Genomic DNA, 22655 nt, shown 5'->3' with positions numbered 1-22655 from the left:
GGAAAGGGACAAATATTGGGAATTCTTTAAACTTCTTTCTTTCTTTCTTATTTCCTTTTCTTTTTATTTTCTTTCCCAAGCTGCCCCAAGATCAAGAAAGGGGCCACAGAGAAGGACTGGAGAGGGGAAGGGTGGGGAAAGGGTTGCTGCAAGGGTTTGAAGAGGGGCAGGGGTGGGGGCTTGCTGCCGCTGGGCTTAGGAGGGGGAGGGGTGGGAGCTTGCTGCCATAGGGGAGGGGTGGAGTGGGTTGCGCAGGGTTTAGGGGAGGGAGTGGAGTAGGAAAGGGTTGGGTTTCACTTACTTGGGAAGGAGTGCACTGGTACACTCGATGCTACTGTAGAGCATGGTTGTCGAAGTGTCGGATTAGGCGCGCCTGGGTGGCTGCTTAGGTGCCTAGGCTCATTTTTGGGTCAAGGCGATGCTTTGTCACCTTGCTTGGTGTTGCCTTAGTTTTTTTTTGCCCCCTATCGCCTTGCCTTGTCGCCTTGACAAGTTAAAAGTTCAAGAACATAAAAGGAGGGTGGTATGAAGGGGTGCTAGCTGTCACATACCAAGATGGGGGAGGCTAGTATGTGCTGTGGAGGATTTGGGGTGGATTGATATTGGTCAAATCCTCAACCAAAAAAGGATCTTGACTTTTCTTTTCCAAGATCTGTTGCAGAAACTCAATTTGGAGGTACTTCACCACAGAATTTGAACCTTTGACAGTTTGACGAGTGGACACTCAAGGAGTTGCAGCAAAGCTTAGAGAATTATCAATAATGTTAGCCTATAACCTCTCAGCAGCGGGTCTATTTATGACATTATACTTTGTTGAAGTATATACACTTGGGCTATTTACTGTTCACGGTATTGTTCACGTGAACAGTAAAATATGTGTTACTATTCACGTGAACAGTATTATGTTATTGTTTTTATTATATTTCTATTTCTAATGTGGGAGTCTTGCTACATAAGTTTTGGGAGTTTTTAGAAAGTATAGTTTTTATTTTGGTGGTAGTTTCTATTTTCAGAACTTTCTATTTTAGGAGTTAGGAAGTTACTAAAGCTGTAATATTTTGTTTCCTTTTTCTAGAGGACAATTACTTGTCTCTCAAGTTGTATTAGATTCATTTGAAGCTATAAATAAAAGTGCTCTGTGATTCTAGACTCTTAAGCAAGAATCACAAGCCTCTTCTACTAGTTCTTCATCTCTCTTCTCTTCTTCTTCTTCTCTTTTTTCTTTGTTCAAGTTCAGCTCCTGTTTTGATTATTTAATGCTTGTTTTCTAACATGGTATTAAAGCCAGGTTAATCAACCTAGGGATTGTTTTCTCTCTCTTGGCTGCCCAGTTTTTTTTTTTTTTTTTTTTTCCTTTTTCTTATCTAGGCTAGCCCCAACCTTTGCTGTAGTAATTGTGAATGGCTGTTCTTCTTTGACTTTTGAAGCACCAAGTTTATATACTTCAACACTTCATATAAACCTTTTCATTGTGGTCACCATACGAGAAGGCATTCTCTATGTGTAGTTGACATAGAGTCCAATCATAATTAACTGATAAAAAAAATCAATACCCGAATAGAACTAAGTCTAGCCACAGGAGAGAAAGTCTCAAAATAGTCCACACTGTATGTTTGTGTATAGCCCTTAGCTACCAAGCAAGCCTTGAACTGATCAACTGTACCATCAAAATGATATTTAATAGCATACACCCATTGACAATGGACCACATCTTTTCTAGGATGCAAGTCTTCCAGAGACCATGTATGACAAGATTGTAAAGCTTCCACTTTCACATCCATGGTGACTTTCCAGCTAGGGTTTTTAAGGGTCTCATTTTGATGGTTTGGAATACGAATAAAAGATAGAGAAAGGGCAAGACAATGAAATTTGGGAGGTAAATGTGAAACAGACACAATGATAAACAAGATAAACGATGTTAGAACATAAAGTGCAATTACAGGTACCTTTTCTCAAAGCAATTGGTAAGTCATCTGAAGCAGAAGTTGGATCTCCACTAGAAGAATTTGCCAGTGAAGAGGGAACTTCCGTAGGACCAGCATCAACCTCCACTAAGGGAGAGCTGCCAGCATCAACAGGAGGGATTGTACTATCCACAATATGCTTCGCCAACTTACATCGCCGCTGATAAACCTGTAGAGGGATACTGCCACTGCCGCTGCCGGTTGAAGGAACTGAGAGGGAATAGGAGGATCATTCAAAACATGGGACTCATTAAATAGAGATGAACTAGTGTAATATGGGTGTACTCGAAAAAGGTCACATCAACACTTACAAAGTGTTTCCGATGAATAGGGTCATATGAGAGTACCCAAGGAAAATACATTTAATAGATCGAAGGAAAAATTTATCCACAATATGTGCTATGTGAACAAAAACAAACACAACAAAAAATTTTGGGTGGAACTAAAAAAAGTTCTCTATTCGAAAAAAATAGAAAACAGAGATTTATCAGAAGGTAAAGTCATAGGTATTCTGTTAATTAAATGACCAACAATTAAATCAGCATACACAAGTAACTCTTAGGAACATTCATCTGAATTAATAAAACACGTTCAACCGCCAAACATCTCATTTTGTACATATTCTAAGGCATTATCGGATTTAAAAACTTTAACGGGAAGGGAAAATTGAGTCTTTATTTCATGAATAAAATTTTAAATATAGCCAAGAACTCAATTCGATTCTTTAAAAGATATAACCATATAAGTTATGAAAAATCTTCCACAGAAGTAACAAAATACCGAAACCTATGCCTATTACTAACTCTACAAGGACCCCAAATTTCTAAATGAACTAAAGAAAACAAAGATTCACTACGAGGGATAGAACGTGGAGGATAGGTGGCACCGTGATGCTTCCTCAATTCACATGCTTCACAATTTAACCTTGGCATAGATTGCAAAGAAGGAAACAAATTTTTTAATCTAGCTAAGGAAAGATATCCTAAACAACAGTGCCACTAGAGGGTATTTACACCAATTATCAAAAAGAGCCACAGTAGGGGCAGTATAATCTAGATAGTAGAGATTGTTCCTTTCACACCCTCCACCAATTGTCTTTCTCATGTGAATGTTCTAGAAAACACTGAATGAGGAGTAAAAGTTACGGAGCAATTCAAAGCTTTAGTTAACTGGCTAACAGATAACAAATTAAAAGGAAAATTAGCAACATGAGATAGTAGTGGATGTGGAAGCGGCTGCCTCAATGTTCTGTACGGCGAAGGATTTGGCTTACATTATCTCAAAGAGTCCTAGACGAGTCCCAAAAGAAGATCCAAAACTGCTATCATTGTTTGCTATTGTATCAGTACCACCATCAGATACAATGTGATTGGTAAGTTGTTTGGCCCATTTTGGTTTTTTATGTTTGGCCCAACAAGCTTCCACCATATACCCAATTTTACCACAGTGAGTGCAAAGCCTAGATGCCTTATTAGAATGCTGAACTCCACGGTTTCCAAGAGTTCGATTCACTCCCCCTGAACCACGACCACGTCCTCTTCTATGAGATGTAGTAAGGCTGTAGTCTCTCCTTTAGAGCTACTTCCAGAAGAACCACCTTTAATCAAGACAATTTGTCGGAAGTCTAGCATATGCTTCACTAAGGTTGGGAACATGTTCTTCAGCAAGAAGATGTCCTTTCACAGATTTCAATTTGGGGTTTAGTCCTGCAAGAAACTTAGATATAAAAAATTCATTCCATTGTGCCTTAAGTTTTTCTGTCTATAGTAGGAGGTTGAAAAACATTAAATTCCTCTATCATCCTTTAAAAGAGTTATAATGATCCCGTAGAGACTTGTCTGCTTGTTGAAATTAAAATAACTTTTCACAAATACTATAAATCCGAGTCATATTTTTAGCTTGGGAATAGGTTTTTCACAAATCATCCCATATTCTCTTGGTAGTCTTGTGAAACATAACATTGAGTGCAATATCAAGTTCCATGGACCATGCTATTCTACATCCAAATTTTGATAATTGCATCATCTTAAGTCCAACTAGGATTGGATTTATCAGTCTTAGTTGGAGGTTCAGACTCAATGAATTTAAGTTTACCTTTTGCATGTATGTAAACATGAATGACTTGTGACCCAAGCAAATAATTAGAACCATCTTTGAGTTTGATGGAGGTTATCTGGACATTCATTGGATCAACTTGTGGTCCTTTGGGTTCAGCAGTACTTGTAGTCGAATCACCAGTAATTAAAGACATTATAACTTGTAGTAGATATCACAATTAGTAGAGTAGAAGTTTTCCAACCAATATCCAGAACTAGAAGTAGGGGGAAAATGCAAAAAAATCTGCAAAGAACAGCTGAATGGAGAGAGAAAATTTTCTGCAAACTGCAGAATTAGAAACTGACTAAGAGAGGTAGAAAAACAGAATATGATATATGTTTTGAGACCTTTAAAAGTAAGGTAATGGGTAGAATAGATCAGTTCATATAATTTTCTGATTTAACCATACGTTAGGTACAACATTAGGTGGTTGCGCACTAAGGAAAACTGAATACAGATGTGAACTTCAGAAGAATAATGGTACTGCACTGTTTTGAGTCAATAAAGCTCTGATACCATGTTAGAAAATAAACCTTAATGAGCCAAAACAGTGCGGCAACAAAAAGAAACAATAAGAAGAAAAGAGAAGAAGATTTGAGGCGCTAGAATCGCAGGGAGCCTTTATTTATAGCTTTAACTTTACAACTTGAGAGACAAATCACTTGTCCTCCAAAAGGAAATAAGAAATTACAATCTATGGACAGAAAATACTAGCATTCTAACCCCAAAAATCTGTCCAAAATAGGAACTACAGAAAATGAAAGTTCTAGAATTAGTAACTAATAGAAAATAGAAACTAAAACTTTCAAAAATCCCAAACCTTGTTCACCAAGACTCCTACACCAAAATTAGAAAGTAATACACATCTAAAAGAGGTAAGATCCTCTTTAAGAAACTTGCACACCAAGGCATAGTGCCTTTCTGTTCATTCTTCAACATTGATCAAATGGAAGCACTTGCCACACTGAAAACACTAGGTAGGAATACTTTGAAATGAACCAGCAGTTTCTTGACTTTCCCCTTGAGGACAAGGTGAGACTCAAGGGGGGAGGTGTTGATGGGCCAATGGTTACACGAGTCTATGCTTATGGAAGGTTTGCTGGGTAGTTAAGGCAGCTAATAAGAAAAAAAAGGAATATAGGGAATAAAGAGAATAGAAAAGGGACAGGTAGAGAGCAAAGGAAGGGAGGAGGCAATCTGGTTATGAGAATTTGGGAGGTTGATTTGGGGCTGAGAAGGGATGGTGTGCGCATCAAGGATGGAGAGAGATTGTGGAGGTAGCAGGGTTGCTTAGGGGAGTGCTGGATTCTAGGTAATCCTGAGTTTTTGCTATTTTTGTCATTCCATTTTTCTGCTATTGTGAGCTCTACTGTGTTCTATGTGAGATCTTATCACATGGAGAAGGTAAGAAGTGTTTCTTATGGTCTTTATTCACCTAGAAAAGCAGCCTACGTTAGAGTCCTCTAGAGAAAGCCAATTCAGCACATTGCAAAGATGTAATTACAACTCTTAAAAACCTTGCTCCAACTAAACCTCACCTGACAAACCCCCTCTGAATTTTGGCAGACGAAACGTGGTGGGGATAAGCAGCAGCAGCAACAGAAAAATTGTACATGTACATGAAACCAGTGCCAAGAACCGCAAAGCCAAGCACCACAAGGATCAACTTTAAGACCTTGTCTATTTGTGCTTATGGATGATTTAACCCATAGGCAAGAGATTCCTAGATGTATGTTTTTCATGATACTATTTCGTTGAATGAGACAAAAGCAGAAGTTAATTCCTAATTGGAATTATGGAGATCACTTGGAACCAAAAGGTCTTGATGTAAGTGGAACAAAGATGGAGTAGGTTATGCGCAACTTAGCTACATTATGATTGATAAAGATTTGTTCTAGAGGGTGATGTTTGTAGCTTACATTAGAGCCCAGGTATCTATTATTTGTTCTCTTTGCGCATGGTTTAGATATCTACCAACAACACATTTTGCAAATGTTGGTTCTTTTTGTATATGGTTTCGTAATTGTGTTGTAGGATCTTTGTAGGGGTAGTACTGCTCCTTTTAGTGTGTGTTCTACTTTAAGTATTGAATAGGGTTCTTGAATCTATGGCATGACTTTTTTATAGCTCCTGAGTTCACAAGCTGCTTTTTTTTTTTTTTTTATGAATCCAGATTATTAACTCGAGAATATCTGGGAAATATTAAGTCTTCCCTGAAACCTTAGGAAATTGAATTGAAATTTTCACGCGCCTGGTCTTAAAATTGCTGTATTTTTCTGTTTATGAAAGTTATGACATAGCTACATGCCAATGGATTGTTATTCTGGGCCCTTTCTTAAGGTGAACTGTGTCTTACCTCCTTGTTGCAATGACATCTTACCTTCGTTGCTGTATGGACATCTTAGTCTTCTCGGTTATAGCTGCTCTTAATCATGTTTCAAGCACTTTTTGTTGATTGAAAGGTATATTATTTGCAGGCAGAGGATGCAGATAAGGAATTAAAGATTTGATCCAGAAAATGTTGGCTCATGCACAGGTCTGTTGTAAAAGACAAATTTCGTTGAGCACGAAAATGAAAAACCAAACAGTGCAGATGGGAAAACACGTTTACGAATGTAGTCGAAGACAACCGATAACCGGACATGCTGCACATGCGGTAGAGGAGAATCTGCATTACAAAGGGAAGCACTCCCTGGAAAGTGTTAATATTAAAAATTTAATTTATCCTCTATTATGTAAACTCACAGTTAGAAATCCTCTTTGATGGATAGCAGATTACCATCAAATTATCTATAGTCTTGCTATTTTTTTTTTCTATGTACTTGTTTCTCGGTAAGAAATTATCTGTATAGTCATATCAGGTTTTCTCCATGTACTTTTTCTCCATAAGTTATCTGTGCAATTAAATTGAATGCAAGTTCAGCGTGAAAAGATCATGAAACCGACTAAGCCATTCTTGATGCCACATCGCAGTAACTGCTGTTTCTACTAGAGAAAATGATTCAATCTTGAAAAATTGAACTGAACAAGTGATGAAGGATAGATGGGGTTGTAGGGATTGTTAGCTTCACAGCTGAATCATCCAATGCAGAATTGTGTTGAATGGTCAATCCCATATTGACAAATCTGTACAGATGACGAGGAAAAGGACTAGTTAGACATTTTTTTTCTTTAATGCTGCTGGGTATATCTGTCAGTCTTCTTGTCACTGGTAACTTGTTGAGATTCAGCTTTCCAAGAAATCAGGTTAATTCATAGTGTCTAATTTGGACGGGTTTTGACAATTCTGAGTGATATAATTAAGTTTCCATCTATTTTAAGTGGTTTCAATGTATCAACGCAATTTTAGTATTTTTGACCGGTTTTAATCAGTCTATCACACGTCAAGTTTTACCTTGAGAAACTCTAGTTTCAGCTAAAGATTCGTGGCTTTGTTGAAGCCAATCTTGAAAATAAGATCTTGATCTTTGGTCGAGACATATTGCATCTGTGATCAACACGCTCTTCCTTTAATATATCATTTCTTAGGCTAAAAACAAAAAATAAAAAAATAAATTCAGCACACCCTTCGTTGTAAGCTCTTTAATCTATAACTGGAGAAAAACTTTATGAGTCATAGACAGTTTGAAGCCCTAGTCAGGTTCCTTGAGTTGCAACCATCGTACAAAATGTTGTAGATATAATGAAATTACTAAATGCTTTGCTTGTCTCGTTCTTGGCAAGATGAAATAAGGGTCAAAACAAGATTTAGTCATTTGACTGAATTTTTTCAAAATTTTATCGAAATTTCAGTATTTCAGAAATTTCATATTGAAATGTATTCATATTTATTAAAATATATGATCCAGTTTAGTCTGTATTTAGGTGGACATGTGTGCATTAAGAAGACTTGTTTATGTTCGGTTTGAGTAAAATAAAAATAATGTTGTAATTGTATTTATTGGCTTCAAAGTAGACTGTATACAGAAAAATTGGACTAAAAAATCATCTAAAATCCACTGGAACACTCAACCAAAACATGACAACCTAAAATCACAAGAACACTCAGCCGAACACATGATATATCATTATACCATGTGATAAAGGAGAAATAAACTAGCCTGAACCAGTTCAGTTAAACCGAGCAGGCTGGATCAAGACGAACCGACCAAGGCATGGTCGGCAGAATAGCAAGACGAATCTAATAAGACTTGTAGCCAAAGAAACAATATTCAGTTGGGACTCAACTACTCATACTTGAGTAGGATTCAATTATTAAGATTCATATTGCAGACTGACTAATGTTTGAGTCCCAGTCAAACTCATACATAGAAAAGCTATAAAAGGTATGATAACACAAGAGAGAGGTACACTGAATTGAGCTATCATTACTCAATACTTTATTGTTCATTGCTTTCTTGTCTTCCTTAATCGGAGAATTTCCTAACTAGATTGTCGGAGGTGAAACTCGACCACCTCGGTTGAGCTCATTCTTGCAGGTTCATTCGGTTGAGGAGACGTGCAGGATTGCGTAGCAACAATTGGTGCCGTCTGTGGGAAATTTTGATAAAAAAGCCATTATGAGAACCAGATCAGGATTATTGATAGGAGACGGATCTGACAGAGAAAAGGAGGTCGATCAAGGTGAAACCAGATCAGGATTATTGACAAAAAGATGCTAGTTCCCTGTGGGACACACCTATACGGTTTTATAGGATCCTCAACCTAAGCAGAGGGAACCATTAGATTAGATCTCCGCATCGGCGAATACCCTAGAGATAGGATCATTCAATCAAATTTTATGGTCGTTCGGGATTTGTCTGCTTATAATGTGATTTTAGGACGACCAACCCTTTGTACTCTAGAAGCAGTAGTATCATCCTTACACATGAAGATGAAATTCCCCACAAAAGAGGGTATAGGAGAATGCTCCGCTGACTACATGAGAAAAAGAACAAAAACAAGGTCGACCATGTCAGTCGAAATCAGGGATGATCGAGATGAAGAGACAATGCAAAGGGCTGAACCAGTAGAAAAGTTGGAAAGAATTAGTTTGAATTTAAAAGAAGATCGAGGAACAATGATTGGAGCAGAACAAAGGGAAGAATTCAAAGTCAGGCTAACCAAATTTCTACAAGAAAATTCGGACGTTTTCGCCTGGTCGGCCGAAGACATGCCCAGAATAGATAGAAGGGTAGCCGAGCATAAATTGAACATTGAACCTCATGCAATTCCAACAATTCAAAACAGAAGAAAATTTTCTCTAGAAAAGCATGAGGCTATCTGAATAGAAGAGCAAAAGCTAAAGCAATCCGGATTCATAAAACCCATTGATCATCCAACTTGGCTGGCCAATGTGGTGATGGTAAAAAAGCAAGCATAAATGGAGAATGTACACGGATTATACCGACCTCAATAAGGCTTGTCCAAAGGATTGTTACCCTTTGTCAAGAATAGATCTACTCATCGATGCAACTGCAAGCCACAAGATGCTGAGTTTTATGGATGCCTACTCAGGATATAATCAAATTTTGATGAATCCAGATGATCAAAAGCATACAACATTCATGAGCGACAGGGATGGTTACTACTACAAAGTAATGCCCTTCGGCTTGAAAAATGCAGGGGCAACTTATCAAAGGGCAATTAACAAAATATTTGAACAGCAGATAGGCAAAAATATGGAGGTGTATGTTGAAAATATGTTGGTTAAAAGCACATCTCAATCCAACCACCTCCAAGACCTAGTAGAAGTATTTGATATACTTCGTACATACAAAATGAAGCTCAACCCAGAGAAATGTGCTTTTGGAGTATCATCAGGAAAGTTCTTGGGGTTTATGGTATCCCAAAGAGGGATAGAGGCCAACCCAGAAAAGATTAAAGCCATACATGAGATGAAACAATCAAAAAGCATCAAAGAAATTCAGAGTCTCATTGGTCGGGTTGCTGCTTTAAACAGATTCATTGCTCGATCAGGGGAAAGGTGTTTCCCTTTCTTTCAATCTCTGAAGAATATATCCAAAAAGGGAATACCAGAATGGAGCGAAGAATGTCAGCAGGCTTTTGAGCAGTTAAAAGAGAAGCTGACTACTCCACCTTTGCTTGTACAACCGACCACCGGAAAAGAGTTGATCATCTACTTGGCTACTTCACCTATAGCCGTCAGTGCGGTGCTCGTATAGGAGGAAGAAAAACAACAAAGCCCGGTCTACTACGTGAGTCACGTACTTTTTGATGCAGAAACAAGGTATCCAGAGGTAGATAAACAAGCTTTGGCCCTGGTCATAGCCGCAAGAAAGCTAAGGCCATATTTTCAGTCACATCCTATAGCAATATTAACAAACTTTCCTATAAAGAAAGTACTGCACCGACCAGACCTGGCCAGGAGACTGGTGACATGGGCAATCGAATTAAGCAAACATCAAATTGAGTTCCGACCAAGACCAGCTATTAAAGCACAGGTCCTAGCTGATTTCATCATCAAAACTTCAGAACTAGAGCATAAACAAGAAGAAAAAGCTACCACTTCTGAAAATGTCAAAAAATGGATACTTTCGGTAGATGGATCTAGTAATACACAAGGAAGTGGAGCGGGATTACTCCTGGTAAGCCCAGGTGGATTCCAAATAAGATATGCACTTCGCTTCAAATTCAAAACCTTGAATAATGAAGCAGAATATGAAACATTGATCGCAGGTCTTTGTATAGCAAAGGCCCTTGACATCCAGAACATAGAGATCAGAAGCGACTCACAACTAATTGTGAATCAAGTAAACGAACTGTATGAAGCAAAAGAAAAGCGGATGAGTAGATATCTGTTTATGGTCGACCAATATAGACCATACTTCAAAAACATCCAAATCAAACAAGTCCCCAGGACAAAAAAAAAAACAAGCAGATGCTCTATCTAGATTAGCTACAGAAAATACGGATGCTACAGAACCAGTCGTATACATGGAAGAGCTCCAATTTCCAAGCATAAATCTGACTGACCAGATGCACATACACACTGAGCAATGATGGATGACTCCCATAATCAATTATCTGGAAAATGACTTAATACCAGAAGATTCAAAAGAAGCTAGAGCTGTAAAACAAAGAGCAGCCAGATACACAGTCAGAAACAACAAGTTACAAAAAGTCTATGACCCGACCATTACTACGATGCGTAGAGGCTCCAAAGGTAGCTGTCATCTTAAAAGAAATTCACGAGGGAAACTGTGGAAGTCATATAGGAGCTAGAGCGCTAGCAGATAAGGTAATAAGGCAAGGGTATTACTGGCCCACACTACAAGAAGACTCGAAAACATATGTCTAAAAGTGTGACAAAATGCCAGGCACATGCCAACATACCTCACGCTCCTGCAATGCCCTTAACATCAACCCTCTCTCCAATTCCCTTCGCTAGATGGGGGATAGACTTGGTAGGAAAACTACCAAAAGCTACAGGAAGCAGAGAATATCTGGTGGTGGCAATAGATTACTTTACCAAATGGGTTGAAGCCGAGGCACTGGCATTCATCAATACCGATCAGATGAAAAAAATCATCACACATAATATCATGTATCGGTATGGTATCCCGAAAATCATTGTCACCGACCATGGAAAACAATTCGAAAACTCTGAGTTCGAATAATTCTGCAAAGAGCATGGTATAGAGCATCACTGGTCTTCTCTAGCATATCCCTAGAGTAATGGTCAGGTAGAGGTTACCAATAGATCAATGCTCGAAAGATTAAAGAAAAGACAGGATCAATCCAAAGGCAGATTGGTAGAAGAATTACCTAAAGTTCTATGGTCTTACCGAACAACTGCTAGAACGACCACTGGCGAATCCCCAATCCGACTAGCTTATGGAGTCGAAGCTCGGATTCCTATGGAAGTTAAGGTTGGATCTATCAGAGAAGAAGAATTCAATGAAGAAGCAAACATTGAAGGAATGAGGGCAAATATAGATTTCATCGAAGAAATCAGGGATAAAGCACAATATCGTTTGGAAGAATATCAAAGACGCATTGCAACATATTACAATGCAAAAGTTAAACCAAGACAATATCTCCCTGGAGGTCTAGTCCTCCGAAAATCACCCGCTTCTGATCCCACAAATCAAGGAAAGCTAGCTCCAAACTGGGAAGGACCATACATCGTAGTGCAACAAGTTGTACCTGGAGCATACAAATTGCGAGACCTAGAAACCAAGCAACTAATACCTCGGACTTGAAACTCGAACAACTTGAGAAAATACTATCATTAGATTAGTATTAAGTCCTCATCAAATTTTGAAGTTTTCGACACCTGTACTTTCTAGTCTTTTTAAATTTTTAGACATTCATGTCTTAGTCTTCGATTTTCTATGCCTTAGACTTTTTGAGGCTTTTCCTTGTTGAATATAGTTATTGAAGTTTTGTCAATCCCTTGAATTTCCAAGCATACCATCACATCTCAAATCAGAATACCAAGCTATGATGATCGGGGGAGTAAGAACAGGAATAAAACTTCAAAAGACCTAAGTCTCTTAGGCATCAGAAGCTGAGCTATAGTGCTCGGAGAAATAGAAAAAAGGAATAAAGACCTAAGTCTCTTAGGCATTCAAAAGACTTAAGCCCCTTAGGCACTAAAAGACCTAAATCCCTTAGGTACTAAAAGACCTGAGTCCCTTGGGCACTAAAAGACCTAAGCCCCTTAGGCACTAAAAGTCCTAAGTCCCTTGGGCACCAAAAGACCTAAATCCCTTAGGCACTAAAAGACCTGAGTCCCTTAGGCACTAAAAGACCTAAGCCCCTTAGGCACTAAAAGATCTAAATCCCTTAGGCACTAAAAGACCTAAGCCCCTTGGCACTAAAAGACCAAAATTCCTTGGACACCAAAAACTCTGAATCTCTAAGCAGATCATTACAGCTCTAAACCGAGCTATGATGCTCAGGGGATAAATAAGAAAGAAAAAAAAAGACCTAAATTCCTTAGGCATCAAAAGACCTAAATTCCTGAGGCATCAAAAGACCTAAAACACTTTAGGAACCAAAAGACCTAAGACACTTTAGGCACCAAAAGACCCAAATTCCTTGGGCACCAAAAGACCTAAATTCCTTAGTCACAAAAAGACCTAATTCCTTAAGCAACCAAAAAACATAAGTAAATTGAGGCATCAAATAAAAAACCAACCTACAGTGATCGAAAAATATGAAGAAAGGCACGACCTTTGATGTTCTGAGTGGAATGAATTATGACCACTCCCTTAATCAAGCTACGGCATTGAAAGCATAAAAAAGACCTAAGTAAGCTTAGGCATCCAAAGAGCTCCAAGATACCAGAATCAAACATGCAACGAGCAAGATTACTTGGTCTAAAAAAAATTCAATTAAAGCAAAGGAATAAAAAGACCAACTTACATGAAATAAGGACCAAAAAGGTCATACATACATACAAAAGAAAACAATTGTTCAAAGACAAAGTCACCCAGAAACCTTCTTATCAGACTTGTCCTTGGAAGAAACAGCTGAACTCCCGACCTCAGGCAGTGGGTCCCAATCCAAGTCTAAAAAACCAGCAACTTCAACATTTTGGGGCTTGGGAAATCTTGGTTCACCAACACACCATTGAGGACGAGGAACTTTGAGGTTGTCATAAATTCTAGGGTCGATCAAACCTTTGAATCTCTCAAGATCTAAATCCTTGAAAGCCCCTATGATTCCTTGGTAGGTCTAACGTCGAGCATAAAGGTACCCTGGAGCAACGACCTTAGCCATAAATTTCCTGCATCTAGCCGTCCTGACCCATCTCTTAATAACTTCATGACGAAGTTCATTAGGAATGTCTTCAAAGACGCAAGGAGCCTTCTCCTCAACAAGCTTGGTCAAACGAGCAACTGCAGTATCCGAACTCTCCAGTTTAGCTCGGAGACTAGAGATCTCAGCATCCTTGCCGACCAGGGATCCTTCAGTTTCATCTAAATGAGTTTGAAGAGATGACTTCTTAAGCTCTATAGCTTCATTTCTCCCCTTTATAGCAGCAACCTTGCTTATCAACTCAGCTTCCCGAGCAATCAAAGAATCCTTGCTCGATCTGAAGGACGAGATTTCAGCCTCTAACTCCTTGACACGTTGCTCGGATTTCTGTAGAGCAAAGTAATCCTCCCGAGCAGAATGAATACTCTAACCAACAGATTGAACAAAAGCACAAGCCATCCTATAGCCAAAAGAAAAAAATGGTTATACACAAAAACAAAAGGAATAAATCATCAAAATTAGGTGATTGTTGCATACCTAATAGTAATAATGTGGGCCTTAAGACGATCGAACCCCTGAAGATAGGCCATATCAGCAGGAAGAAGAACTCTAGACATCCATTCGTTAATAACTCGAGAAATGACAGAAGAAGTGCCATCGAACACCGAAGAGTCAATACCCAACGACCATTCTGGTCGGAGAATGTTGGTCGGCCTTGAGGCCCCCGCCTCCGACCTAGGGGCATCCTTAAAATATCCTCACCCAAAGATGGGTAAGGATCAAAATCTGAAGCTTCCTCATAGCTAACACTTGAGCTAGCCACTTTCTTTGATGGTCGGGGAGGTAGGTCGAAAGGTTTTTCTTTCCGAACTCGAGAGACTTTCCCCTTTGAAGAAGAGGCAGTACTGGCCGGTGCTTTATTTGGTTTGGTCAGATGTTTTTCCTCCACTTGTAGCATAGTGGATGCAGCATCTTCAAAGTCCTCCTCACTGAGCAACACTGCATCATTTCCAAGTAAGATAACTTGGCAAAAAAATAAAAACAAATGAGACAAAAGAAAAAGCACACATCTTACCAGTCAAGAACCCCCAATGATGAAGGATATTCGGATATTCTAGACAATATCCATTCACAGCAAACAAGTTCCGATCTTTAGTGGGGATCATCCGAATACGATCCCTTGCTTCCTGTTCACAATGAGAAAGGGGAGGGATGGAATTTGAATCCTCCCTAGGATTTTTGGGCCAAGAAGTTGGAAAGCTAGGAGGAGAGGGAGGACGAACAAAGAAATACTTGGATCTCCAACCCTTGGTATTCGAAGGAAGGGTGCCCGTTCCTACAAAATTACCCTCCCATCCAGATTGGAGAACAATTCGTTTTGAGAGATAAAACCAACGCCTTTGCTCTTGCTTCTTATGCATAAAAAATTGAAGGAACAAATTTAAGGTCGGAATCACACCGACCTCATTTTGCTTACAGAAGCCCCAAAAACAAATTATGTTATGCCAACTATTTGGCGCCAACATCCCCGGACACATCCCAAAATGATTAAGAATGTCTATAAAGACTGGGTGTACGGGAAGCCTAAAGCCACTAATGAAAGCATCCTCGTACACAACAAACTCATCTAAGGGAGGTCGGTGAGCACGTTCATGAGAAGAAGGGACCCTGATCACAAAATCATCAAGTACCGCATACCGAGCTCGGATAAGGTCCAAGTCACTCTCAGTCAGCTCGGAAGGAAAAAAGCTGGGACCTGAACTACTAGGATCAAAGTTTATGTGTTTGGACGTCCAAGGACGACTTCTCTCAAATTCAAGCTCGGATGGAGAAAGACTATTTAACCAATTTCTCCTATTCGTACGAAACCGAGGACGAATACTTAATGACCTAAACTCCTCATCACTAAGCAGGTTTGGATGAGCACCAGGAGATAAGGTCGGATTAACAGAAGTATCACTCTCAGTGTCACTATAACTAGAAGAGGAAGCCCCACTGTTCTCAGAATGAACAGTCTCACTTTCAGAAGAGGGTTGGCTAGAGGGAACCCTAGAAGGCCTAGAGGCCATCTTCTTGACACCCATAAAGACAAGTGCAAATATGTAGACTAAAACGAACAGAGAAGAAGGAGAAGAAGAACAATGAAAAGAAAATACAAAATACACTCAGAATATAGCACGAAGCAAAAAACAAAGCGGATAAAAATCATCGTGAAGAAAAGACAAACTTACTTGCAAAAGGAATTGAAGAAAGAGCTCCTAGAAAGGTCGAAAAGAGGTCTTGAAAATTCTGCAACCTTTGTCTTCTTCACAGATAAAACAATGAACACAGTAGAAATAAAGTGGAAGAAGGAAAGATGAGTTTATATACTTTCTACAAAATCCAGATCTAAGGGATGAAAAAGGGAGAGTACGAAAGGATTTTAATCTAACGACTCCAAGGAAATCACCATCCAACGATTCAGGAAGAAACTAATATATGATATCTTCAAGAGATTCCAATCTAACGCTAAAGGAGAAGAGTTAAAAATGGTTAAAATTCTTGACTTTTAAAATCCAAAAAGTCATTATGAGATGTCATCAATGTAGTGCCACGTGCCAATAAAGGAGGACGTGCAAAAAGTCGTGTGCCGTCATTTCCCATTTTACGGCGCAACATCTTGTTAGATGACATCAGTAATAATTTGTTTCCCAAATCAAATTCTAAATGTCAAGTTATGTTGGCCGGAAATCTAAGCTTCATAATGCAAGTTCGGTCGTAAAAGTCTCTAAAATCCGAACAGCCTAAAGACCGGACTTCAAAGACTGGGGGGCTTATGATAAAGGAGAAATAAACTAGCTTGAACCAGTTCGGTTAAACCGAGCAGGCTGGACCAAGACGAACCGACCAAGGCAAGGTCGACAGAATAGCAAGACGAATCTAATAAGACTTGTAGCCAAAGAAACGGTATTCAGTTGGGACTCAACTACTCATACTTGAGTAGGATTCAATTATTAAGATTCATATTGCAGATTGACTAATGTTTAAGTCCCAGTCAAACTCATACATAGAAAAGCTTTAAAAAGGTATGATAACACAAGAGAGAGGTACACTGAATTGAGCTATCATTACTCAATACTTTATTGTTCATTGCTTTCTTGTCTTCCTTAATCGGAGAATTTCCTAACTAGATCGTCGGAGGTGAAACTCGACCACCCCGGTCGAGCTCATTCTTGCAGTTTCATTCGGTTGAGGAGACGTGCAAGATTGTGTAGCAACACCATGATTCACCTAGATTTCAGCCAAATCTTGGTACCTCAATTGTCACGATCTTGTCCAACCACCAAGACAAAACGAAATTTTAAACAATGATTACAACAATGCCTTGCCACTCTAATGTAAATGCTGATTTACAAAATCCTTTAGTGTCAAACTCTATCCGTTGGATATTACCCATAAATGCAAATATGTTCAAGGACCCTGTTTCCCTTGCCTTCAGCTTTGATGCTAAAAATCATAAAGTTAAGCTTGTATCCCACTGTGAGACTATGATTGAGAACTTCCAAATGGACTTGACCTTTCCAATTTCAGGGGATTTTTTTTCCTGTGGGAACCACTAAGCATTTCAATTAATCAAAAGTTATTGTTTTAGCGGACACAAGAGAATTATGAAGAAAAAAAATTAAATGACTCACCCACTAATGAGATATACTAGGTCCATAAGTGAAGTTTGTGTATTATTTGTTATGTAATAGAAAAAGATTATCTATGGCATTCTCCCAATAACACATAAGTGCTTCTGATAAGAAACAGGATTTAAGATTCACCTGGTACGGTTTAGTATTGCAATTTGACATGTCAAAATTCAGCAAGTGCCATGGATATTACTGATAAAACCAGTGACACATCTAGGAGGGCCATAGGAAGAGGAATCACATTCCTTCGTTGTCTTTCTTCCATTTTTAGGAAAATAAAATATAGATTTTGTTGTACAAACCATCATTCTCAAACCCTATAAGAGGTCAACAATACTCTAATGAGTTTTATTTATGGCGCTCCCTAAGGGAGCTCAAATTCATGACTGCACCCTTATATGGTTTAAATTTCACAATGCCCCGCTTGTTTGGAATCAAATATTTCAAGTTATCCTCCTTAAAGGTTAAGTATTTTGACCATTAAGTTTAGATTGTAAAATAGCTCATACACTCTCTTAATTGTAAAAAAAACTAACATAATCAATACCAAATCAGAGTGGCGCAGCGGAAGCGTGGTGGGCCCATAACCCACAGGTCCCAAGATCGAAACTTGGCTCTGATATTTAGAGAACTTTTCAATTTTTTTTTGAAACCCTATATTAGAAGAAAAGGGGAAAAGAAAAAAAAGGGAGAGGTGGTGGTTACCGGAGATGTGGGGTTGATCGCCAGTAGGGTGGTGGTTGCCGGAGATGTGGGGTTTTCAGCGAGGATTGGGAAGAAGATGGGTGAATGAAGAATTCCTTCACCCACTTAGGGTTGGGTCACATAAGTGAGTGAAAGAGTAATTTTGTTTTTACGTAGTACCTAGGGTAAATGAGTCATTTTGCAACCCAAACTTTATGGTCGAAAGGCTTGATTATTAAGGGGGTAACTTGAAATATTTGACTTTAAGCAAAGGGGCATCGTGGAATTTAGACCATACAAGGGGGCAGTCATGAATTTGAGGCCCACTAAGGGGCACCATAGAAAAACTCTACTCTAATTCATATATGTGGTAAAACTTCATTGTTGCTCATCATCTCCATTGGAGGATTTCTTTAGCTTCATCAAGATATTAGGGCTTGAATTTCTTGTTTAAACCACGGATCAAATCTCTTGGTTCGGTTGATTTTTACCTTTTCTTCCCAGCTATTTTGAATTTTTTCTTCATTCATCTTTTGATTTAATAAAAATGTTTAATATTATTTGACTTATTTTTATAGATCTACAAAAGACCTATTCTTACCATATTGTGGTGATCTACGCCATTCTTTACATTCTCAAGTCACCACCATGTAAGAAGCTCCAACATGATCACCCCAAGGATGCAAATGTCTGTCTTTGTATTTGCTCTGTTGACCTCTGATAGTTGAGGTGCATGATAGCCGTACACATCAGCAACAACAATCACATTAGAATTGCCATCAGTAGTCATAAGCTATGAGAGGCCATAGTCTGCAATCTTGGCATTGGTGTTATCATCCAGCAATATGTTGCTTGACATCAGGTTCCATGCACTGTATTCTTCCTTATGTGAAGTTACCACAAGCTTCTTGTCATACCTATGGTTGTGTTCATTCTTGTTTGTCAATCCACAGGGCTCTCCGGTCCTTGTAGATTAAAAATGATCAGGATTATATAATAATTGTGAAATAGTAGGGGGAAAATATCACTAGTAAAAGGGAGCATACCATGGAAGAATGATGTAAGACTCCCTTTAAGCATGAAATCAAACACAAGAATTTTCTTTCCACTAGATCCCAAGTAAATCTAGAGAGCCAAAAGATTTGGATGTTGAATCTGCCCCAGGGCATTCCTTTTTGAGAAATTCAAAAATTTCTGGTATTATCTCTTCTAGTTGCTGGAGCTGAACTTCTTGCCTTGCAATTGGTGAAGGAATAACACAATGGAGAGCCAATTTTAAAGTTTTGACCTCATGTCTTAAAATGTAAGAATAAGTCTTTTGTAAGTCTACCAAACTTATTGTTTTCTTTTTGAGAAATTCAAAAAATTCATTTTTCTCTAAATTTCTAAATAGGATTTTTTTTTTGACATCCCAATCAATGGCTTATTGCAAGCAAAATGATTATGACAAATCTAAGTTTCAGTTTTCAGTTTCCTCGAGTATCTTACTATAGCCTAAAGTTCATGATTAGGACAAATCTAAGTTTCAGTTTTCAGTTTCCTCCAGTATTATCTTACTATAGCCTAAAGTTCTGCTAGCTACTCAAATTTAGGATAAAATAAATTAAGTTTAGAGAAGAATAATAACAATTCCTCACTTTTATATGTTTGAGTTATCTATTCTCACTGCACCATTCAGTTTTTTAGCTAGCACATCACAACCTTGTGAAGCATTGAAGCCTTGTGGAAACGTGTGATCTTTGCATTCTGTTGAGGCACATAACTCATTTTCTTTTGATGAAGAGGCTTCTAAAAATGAAATAGTAAAAACTAATACAAGACTCACCTTAATTATATTCCTATAAATCATTATATAATTACATAATACTTCATGGGATTTTTTTTGGGGGTTGTGTGTGGAATTAATAACTTTATATTAGGAGGTCTAGACTTCTACATATACCACACAGAGCGTCGAACTCGTGATCTCTTTATTAAGAATTACCGATCATTACTGATTGGGCTATCCTTCAATATATTTCATGAAATTTGTTGAAAATCAGCTTTATGCAGGAAATGTGAATCACAATTACATGAACCTGGAAACAGTAAGAAAAAAAATCATAATTTTGTTTGGTAGAACAAAATTTTATATTTATAACCTCCAAAAATATACAAACTTATTAATAGTGTTGACTTCTAGCATACTTTGAGCATTTAAGCATTCATGATCACTTTAAACTTTATAAACAAGAACTTCTACTCTATTTTTTATTTTTTTTTCTTTAATTTTTATGCTTCTATACCACTCTTCCTTTTTTTATTTTTTTATTCTCTCTTCTCTCCCTCCCTCCCTTTCTTTTTTCTTTTTCTTCCTTTTTTTTTTTTTTTTTTTTTTACTTACACACAAATATATATATATATATATATATATATATATATATATATATATATATATATATATATATATATATATACTAGTAAAAAAACGTACGTGCAAATGCACGTAGTGATATACGGGGATAAAATTGAAAGAAAAAATTGAAGCAACTATAAATTTGAAAAAACAAATGAGAAAATAATTATATTAAACATCATTTTATTTTATGACTTTCGAAGTCATTAATTTATGTCTATAACATTATTTATTCAATTCTTAAGGTTATTGCTTAATTTAAATAATAGTAACTCATTAGTGTCATTATAATGCTTAGATATTCTTTTTCTTATTTCAATGTATTAATTTTTTTTGACTTTGATATCTAAGAGGTACTCCAAGTGCGAGAATGATTTACCTTAAGGGGCTTTACACCAAATAGTAAACAAGATATATAAAGCAAGCATCATTGAAATTCTTTTGATATTTATATATGACCGAAAATTTTTGATGTTTATGTATTCTTTTGGATATGTTTTTGTTTTTTATTTTATTTTATTTGTTATTCATTTTTAACATAAATCCTTTTAAAATATGAAATAGTTCGACTATAAAATCTAAGAGGTGCTAATAGAGCCTAGTATGCTTTACTATACATTATAGAGTCTTGTACCAATAGAAAATAAAATATATAACATGAGCAATCAATTCCTAATGATGGCAATTCGTTGGTTTGTTAAGATTGAATCTCAATTTAAAAAATAGAAAATGAAGAATAACATTACTAAAGCAATAAAATTTACCAATTTTAGAAAGGGTGATAGGATTTCTTAAATTGCATGACAATTTATTAAATTTCTTCTTTTGAAAATTCCAGGTTCACTAATCAAATTCCACTTCCATATAAATAATTTATAATTTAAGTGACACATTTATAGATGTTTGGTTTTGAACTTGTAAAGAAGCTTTTCTTCTTCAAGAAAGTGTTGTCAAGTGACTGTTACCTTTTCAAACTTGTTAATTTTTTCTTTTTTTTTTTAAGCCAAAGATTATGCGTACCTCGATTAAATCCTCCTGTGGTAGCTTTATACATATACAGCAAGGTTTCACTCTTAACCCTAAGAATGGTCAAACTCTTGACCTTGTAGTATGAGTTTTTAAATCTTGGAGATCACTTGTACATCAATGAGCATTTTCTTCCTTCTTTTTTGCGCATAAAGTTTAATTGAGAATAGTGCTAGGAGATCATGTGAGACAAATTATTGATAATGTTGGATAGCTTGAGGTAAGTTCCATATATATGCATAGATGCTTTCTAACAGGATACATGGTTATATTGAGTCCCTGAAAAAGGAATTGAGTAATGCAATTTAATAAGACATATGTAAAAAATAAAACACTTCAAGAGATTCATTAATCTAAATGGAATTATTTTGTGGAATTGTTATGCATAAATTCAGAAGTTATCAATTTATGCAAATACAAGAAATTATATAAACCAAATTAAAATAAAATCACTGGATATTGAATCTTGAATCTTCTCTAAGAGGGAAGCGGAAATCATTAAGTCTATCGAGCAGGGAAAATTGTTGCCTTGTATCTTCAACCATGATTAGAATAAGTTGTTATTGTAACAAAGGATGACTAATTATTAGATAATATCAAGCACTAAAATGCATTACCAATCAGATCAATTGTTGTACCATCTTCTACAATAATTTTTAAAATGTAGGCACCTAATAAGTCTAAGAGCAACTAATTATTTAATTTTGTATTTTCTTTTCCATGGAACCTCTTTTCAAGAAGGTGAAAAAAGTACCTAAATGGTTACCAAAAAAAAAAAAAAACCTAAACATTGGAGCTTTAGTTGTGGAATTCTAACTAAAATTGAATAGTTGGAGTAAAAGACGTTAACTCTAGCTTGAGATCTCTACCTCACCAACCCTCTCTTTATCCGATACGGGAAGATTCGACAAAATTACAAACGAAGTCACAAAATAAAACAAAACAAGCTTTTCAAGTAATCAGAGCTCTAGTTCATAATTAAATTAAAAAGTTCAAAATATAGAGACCATGGTAAGCGATTTCAGGATTTAGAAAGAGACCATTGCCAAGTGGAGTTTTACCAAAAAGAAATCGTTGCTTTCTTTATGCCTTTGCTACCTTGCCGCC

General features: G+C 37.2%; 2 protein-coding genes across 2 annotated transcripts in view; both read left to right on the top strand.

The window, feature by feature from the left end:
* Positions 1–7329, top strand: part of LOC149011313 (pre-mRNA-splicing factor ATP-dependent RNA helicase DEAH10-like) — a 44587-nt gene extending 37258 nt beyond the window's left edge. The window contains exon 13 of the mRNA XM_089161806.1: positions 6539–7329. The gene's annotated coding sequence lies outside the window, so the exon portion shown is untranslated. The remainder of the gene's footprint in view (positions 1–6538) is intronic.
* Positions 7330–11767: 4438 nt separating this feature from the next.
* LOC149011312 (uncharacterized) lies at positions 11768–12265 on the top strand. Its single transcript, XM_089162620.1, has one exon. It carries the CDS (start codon positions 11768–11770, stop codon positions 12263–12265), a length of 498 nt encoding a protein of 165 aa, XP_089018746.1.
* Positions 12266–22655: the final 10390 nt, after the last annotated feature.

Source organism: Hakea prostrata, chromosome 7 (genome assembly GCF_041222555.1).
Source record: "Hakea prostrata isolate BN-2017 chromosome 7, UWA_Hpros_2, whole genome shotgun sequence".
NCBI classification, from domain to species: domain Eukaryota; kingdom Viridiplantae; phylum Streptophyta; class Magnoliopsida; order Proteales; family Proteaceae; genus Hakea; species Hakea prostrata.
The sequence above is the reverse complement of the archived record's forward strand: the minus strand, read 5'-3'. Positions and strand labels throughout refer to the sequence as shown.

Bases quoted from the DNA above. Each gene is read 5' to 3' on its own strand.
- LOC149011312 (XM_089162620.1), top strand. From the start codon at position 11,768: ATGCTCGAAAGATTAAAGAAAAGACAGGATCAATCCAAAGGCAGATTG.